We start from the raw sequence: 6,259 nt of genomic DNA on the forward strand, positions 1-6,259 counted from the left end.
CGTTCTCAGTAAACACTCTCAAGCTATTAGACTGATCGTTATTGGGAAACAGGGCCCATGTGTATTCTTGTCAGATGTATTCTTCATGCCTGACATCCTTCAGGTCTTACGCAAAAACAAAATATTTGCATGTACCTCTGAGGATGGCCCAGTAGGTTTCCTCCTACAGCTGAGTAGCAGAGAGGAAGCTATAAAAACACATCTGTCCAAGAATCCTGACTGTGCCAAAGGCGAGGCTCTGAGATGACAACAGTCACATTTTTCTTCTTAACACTGTTCACTTGGATGGTGTCATCTGGCACACAGCTCAGAGTGGACCAGTGTACAGAGTTCAGTCAGCATGGACCTGATGAAGAGTCAATGGGCTTCAGCTCAGGTGCATCATATAAAAACGCTGTTATTCATGACAAAACAAAACCAACAATGACATGTGAAAGGTAAGTAAATTGTTGGTAAATTATGGTGTTTTCAGTTTTCTCCATTTCCTCCACTTGTATCTTGCTCATTAACTTGCTTTTTTTGTCAAGGACCTGGATACCCCAGTGTGGTTTCCCACACATCAATCAGCAATTAGCTTATAATTTAATGAATTCCTCAACGGGGAACCAGCCTGATTTATCGGGGCCTAAACACCATATTGAGAGACTCCTCAGAAAGACAATTAGACAATCTCTAGAGGAGCTTTTATGAGTCAATTACATTGTGAAGTCAATTTATATATTAAATATACAAAGTGACAGTCTCACAGTTGGGTTATTATGTTTCTCATGCTGCACTGTTAGAGTTAAAGATGTTGTTTTACCAGCATTTCACAATGTTTTGCTTTTTAAATGCCTGTTTAGCTTTTTTTTTGGCGGCAGATAATGAGCAGTTGGGAGATTAATTTAACATATGACAGTAGTTAAGGGTTATGAATATGTGATAATTTGCTACATAATGTGATCATGAACTGATCTTTTTTTTTCTCACCTGTTTAGATCTGCTGAAATGAGTGTTGCCTTGGACAGGATTTTGACACAGCGCAGGATCAAAAAAGACTATGCCCTCTTTCCTGGTGTGACTTTGAACGGCATGCTCTTTAATGGCTGTGTGAACCTGTTGCAAAGAGTGAAGGGGACTGTGATCGGAGAGAAGCAAAACATGGATGTCTATAAGTGTGAATTTCAGCAGTTGTTGGTATATTTCCTGTCTAAGACCAGCTGTCTTCTACTTACAATAGAGGTGAGTGCCAGAGTTAGATGTTAACAGGAATCATTTTCATCATATTGCATGTGAAATGAAATCTGAATTTGAATTTAGAACAGTGCACTCAACCATTATTGCCATTTTTGTGTAGAAAATGTATTTCTGCTCATGCCAAATTATTATGAAATGTATTGCAGATCTTATGTGTCTGTCTGCATTTTTTCTTGCAGATAAAGACTGATAATCACAGCACACATTTGAATTACAGAAGTATCTGTCCTTCATCTGTCCTCCTGAGATCTGTGGCTCACTGCCCCCACATCATTACCCTTGTTCTAGTGGACCACTGGAAAACAATGGAATGTGTCTGCATCTGTAAGGAATGCAATCTTGAGGTCAAAGTCCTGCAAGGCTTTTTGTACAGAGAACGTGGACCTGCATTTCCAGAATTCTTTATTTCCATCCTGTCTGAGAGCCAAGTGAGCCCGATGTCCTCAGAAGAATCACAGAAGGCTTATGTCAGGATCTGCTATGTGAAGGTTTGCATGTACACCTACAGTATTTCTGTGCAGTGCCTTACTTCTGCCTCAGTCTCTCAAGAGTAGTGTGTTTCAAAGTATCATCAGTGCTCATCCATGCTGGAGGAGCTACAAAGATAATATAGTACAAGTATTTCAACAATGCCAGCTATTTATTAGTTTTAATTTAGCATTATATAAGCAGGTAATTAATTTCACTTATTATTGTCAGAGATGGATGTTGTGAGCAATCTGCTGATATGAGAAGACTGTTAAAATACCTTGCCGTGTATGTGTGCGTTTATGCAATATTTGCAACGAAGTATAGTATTGAGGTTTGCACAGAAGTGTGGGCATTATGGATAAATCACAGTATATATATAATTTATTATTGTGATTGTAGAAGCATATTGTGATATAGTAATTTATTGGAAATTCAAATGGGAAACTGTCCATTGATATGGATACAGATATCTATTTTATTGGCTGATTCAGCAAACTTATATGCAGTGATGCAAATACTGTTTTCTGTAGCAGTTAAAAATGGTACAGACAGTTGACAAATGTATATCATCTAGCAGTATACTATATACTGTCATATCACCCAACCGAATTTGCATGAATGTGTGATGTGTGTGCAGTAATAATTTTCATGTCTTGTCAGCAGATGCCACCAAATCTCTATGTACCACTCTGTCCAAAAGAAGCATTTCTAACACAAGCAGGTAATATTAATAAACAAATCAAAGATGCCATTTCAGGAAAAGCATGCTTTAATTTCCTTCAAAACTTACATAATAATGTAAATCTTTTTTTTTCCTCAGATGGCAACAAATTTACTGTTTACACAGGCAGGGTGGAGAGTGTGCGGCCTACAGACACCAGCAGATGGGTTACACGATTTTTTCTGGCAGCTGTGTTACTGCTTGGAATCTACATGAGAAGAATAAAAATATCACCAAACAGAATCAGTCCAACTCATGGCAATAACTCCACAATGGTGATGCTTTTTACCATGACATTGCACTATTTTTCACCATCAGTTACCATCTATCAGCCCTCTGAGTGGTCCCGGATAGCTGTCGGGACCTCTTTCGTCGTCTGCCTCTCTTGTGCTCTGAGGAGAACTGTACATGTGTTAATTGCCTGCAGGGCTGCTCATACTGTCATGACTCTGTTTTGTACCACACAGCAGCAATTTAGGTCTCTGCGTTTTACTGTGTTGTTTATCCGGCTGACTTTCAGCCCTCCTTTTCCAAATAAGAATGTAAAACACTGGTTTCAAGACATTCTTGTTGAGGGTAATGTGGGCTCAACACCAAGATCCTGGGCTGTGTTAGGGCATATAGAGCTACTGGCTACTTTGTACTGTGTGTTTGTCTCACTTCCCAGTTTGCTACAATCACTCCTGACTAAACAGAATTTTTTGAGTGTCCTCTTAAATGTGCAACTGGTAACCTGTCTGCAGAATTCAAGGATACCAACAGAGTATGTACTTGTTATTAAGATTAACAGGTTAATTTAAAAAAATATATAAAAATGCAGATACAAAAATCTAAAATTGTATCTATAATGTTGTGCTTATTCCTTCATTCCCACCATCTAAATATGTAGCTTTATCAACCCAGTTTCTTTAGCAGGAGCATTTAGCTTGAATAATATTTATTTTGGTGGTATAAATCAAACAGTTGCATGCCCACAAAAAGGAGAAAAAAGCAAGCAAAAATCCTAATTTCATGTACAAATAAAGTGTATCAGTCCCATTAACATCCTCAACAGCAAAGGTGATGGTGCTCTTTTGTGAATATTTACTTTTTAACATAATTTCTTTTTTTATCTTACACAAAATAGCAGAGTGTGGCTACATTTTTATTAACTCTTCTACCCATTTTACACAGTTTCTGCCTGAAAGGAACACTTGTTACAGAGCTCTTTATAAGTATATTAAAGATTTTTTAAATGGAAATGTCTCCTGTGCCTTCATTTATAGTAATCTCTTATTGTGGCATAGTAATGTAGAACTTTACAGTAAGCATACTGTGGATGAATACATTACAAAACATTTTAAATTATGTCTCTATTTAACACTCATTTTTAATAAATCAATTAAATGTGCTGAAGTGTAGCCATTTCTAAATTTAAAATCAATTTAATTAAATTATTACAGCCCACTAATGACTTTGAATACATATAAATGTAAATACATACATACACTTATATATAAGGCCAAAGTACAGAAAGAAAGAGGAAAATAAGATAAATCACTACTAATCACCCTCTAGTGTGCTGAGATTACACTTTGTGTTATGCAAAGGCTGCCCTATGAAAACAGCAGTTCACAGGGTTGCCGTGTTATGTCCTTCTCATATAGTTGCAGCGAATTTGATAAAAGTTTTGTTTGTCACAAATGTTTAAAATTTGGAATTTTACACTTCTCAGCAAATAATTTAATAGGGCTGGACAAATCTGAGGCTGCTGTGTTGCAACCCAACCGTAAATATATGTCATAACATATGGAACCCTGAGTGTGCCACTGGAATCATTATTAATATTATTTAAACTTATTTCAGTGATTAATTAGAATCACTTCGTAATATGATAATTTAAAAAGACAATTTACAAGTTGTTTAATTAAATTTGCACTTTAACACCAGCATTCTAGCACCCCCTACAAGAGTCGCAACGACTGTCATATTTTATTTCATTGTTCATGATCACAAGCAGTGCTTGAAGAAACCTAACACGGCAGCAGCAGATGGCCGCCCACCATTGAGTCTGGTTCTGTCCAAGGTTTCTGCCTCTTAAAGGAAGTTTTTCCTTGCCACTGTCGCCAAATGCTTGCTCATGGTGGGATTTGTTGGGTCTCTGTAATTAATATTATAAGTGAGTACGGTCTAGACCTGCTCTATAGGAAAAGTGCAATGAGATAACTTCTGTTATGAATTTGCGCTATATAAATAAAACTGAATTTAATTGAATTGAATTGAAGTATAAAAAAAATTTAAAAATCAGTGCCAGTGCTCCCCTTATTCACATGCTAGCGTGTGTAGGGATCTCAGATTTTATGAATCAATATCGAAAATTCAAATGAAGATCAATTTGAATTGGAAAATCAATTTTTGAAACACAGCCTTATCATACCTTTGCATTTCCCTCTGTACACTTGAGGCTGCTTGCTGTTGGGCTGGTGGTTGAAGGCACGCTGATGGTTTGAGGCTGAAGAATTAGGATTGCTTAGGTTACTATAAAATTATATTGAGTACAAACAAATGACATAATAGGTTGCACACTCACGCTCCGATCAGCATGATGACTTTGAATCTGAGCTGGAGTGTGTGACCCATTCTGTCATTTGTTTGTACATGATCCTCTGTAGCTGGCACCTCACTTATCTTGGTGTGTGTTCCTGCCTTGTACCTGTTCAAAGTTATATTTAGTAACAATAATGAGCTACAAATACATTATTATACTATAATAATTATGCTTATGCCTGTCATGTCATACCTTTGCATGTCTCCTTGGTTGCTGTTATGGCTGACTGCTGGTGAGCTTGTGGCACAGTTGAAACTGAATTTTTGGCTGTGCATTTGACAAGATGCCCACAAAGCTGCAAAGTGCTCTCTGTAAGAAGGAGTTCTGCTCCTGTGTGTTTGATATTAAAGAAATTTAGCAGCTCATGAAAGAGATGTATGACAGATGAAAATGTTCACAAGACTGAGCACATTTTGCTGTATTGACAGTTCACTACTGTCCTCTTTTAGATTTGAAGATTGTATTATTAGCCTACTACTGTTACTTTCCTGTTAATTTGGTTTATTTTCCAGCTGACGTGAACATGTACAATTTGGATTGGAAACTGAACCTTCTCGACCTTAGCTACCTTCCTTCTCACATTAAATGTCCGCAGCATTATGTCTTGAAGCACCTGTTAAAGAATAGCCTTACTTTCCTTAATATTAATGTTACTTGATCAAATGCCACAGCAACGTTAGCCAACAGAATGTAGGTAGCTAAGACATTAGCAACGACCACACATACTATATATGCAAATTAAGTAACTCTGGGATGCATGCACAGCTGTCTTGATATATCTAGTTAATTACAATGTAAAACTTTACCCACCTGTATCCCAGAAGAGTTCAAATCGGCCCAGTGGAGTCGGATTGCAACCGCGGCGGGGAGTTCCTGTAGACATAATGCATCATGTTGACCTCCTTCCTTTTATTGTTGTTGTTGTGCTCCAAAACCACAAATATAATGTTTTATTGTACCCAACCAACATATTGAACACAGTATGAATGATAAAAGATTAGGCTGTGAACATAGCAGGATCAGAAGATAGATGCTTCCAGTAATCAAAACCACTTAGGAATGGTAAATTAACACAGAAAAGAGTTCACGTTTACATGCTTACAAACTATTCGATTTAATTTTGTCAAGCCTGTGAAGACATTATAGATATCTAAGGTAAAACAAAAGTTTAAGGTACACCAGAAAGGATGAATATTATACATGTTTATACTATTTCAATGCTACAATTACTTACAGATTTAAAT

General features: G+C 37.0%; 1 protein-coding gene across 1 annotated transcript; it reads left to right on the forward strand.

The window, feature by feature from the left end:
- The first annotated feature begins 208 nt into the window (after positions 1-208).
- LOC122879491 lies at positions 209-3,669 on the forward strand. Its single transcript, XM_044203648.1, has 5 exons — positions 209-437; positions 978-1,221; positions 1,416-1,724; positions 2,371-2,428; positions 2,528-3,669. The coding sequence occupies exons 1-5, from the start codon at positions 244-246 to the stop codon at positions 3,226-3,228; spliced, it is 1,506 nt and encodes a 501-aa protein (XP_044059583.1). The 5' UTR covers positions 209-243; the 3' UTR covers positions 3,229-3,669.
- The last annotated feature ends 2,590 nt before the right edge of the window (positions 3,670-6,259 follow it).

Source organism: Siniperca chuatsi, linkage group LG7 (assembly GCF_020085105.1).
Source record: "Siniperca chuatsi isolate FFG_IHB_CAS linkage group LG7, ASM2008510v1, whole genome shotgun sequence".
In the NCBI taxonomy this organism is placed as follows: domain Eukaryota; kingdom Metazoa; phylum Chordata; class Actinopteri; order Centrarchiformes; family Sinipercidae; genus Siniperca; species Siniperca chuatsi.

What these genes read in the sequence shown, in the direction of transcription:
- LOC122879491 (XM_044203648.1), top strand. Translation starts at nt 244, where the DNA reads ATGACAACAGTCACATTTTTCTTCTTAACACTGTTCACTTGGATGGTG. An exon ending in CCAACAATGACATGTGAAAG is followed by an intron (nt 438 to 977) that starts GTAAGTAAATTG and finishes TCACCTGTTTAG; the next exon opens with ATCTGCTGAAATGAGTGTTG. An exon ending in TCAGGATCTGCTATGTGAAG is followed by an intron (nt 1,725 to 2,370) that starts GTTTGCATGTAC and finishes TCTTGTCAGCAG; the next exon opens with ATGCCACCAAATCTCTATGT.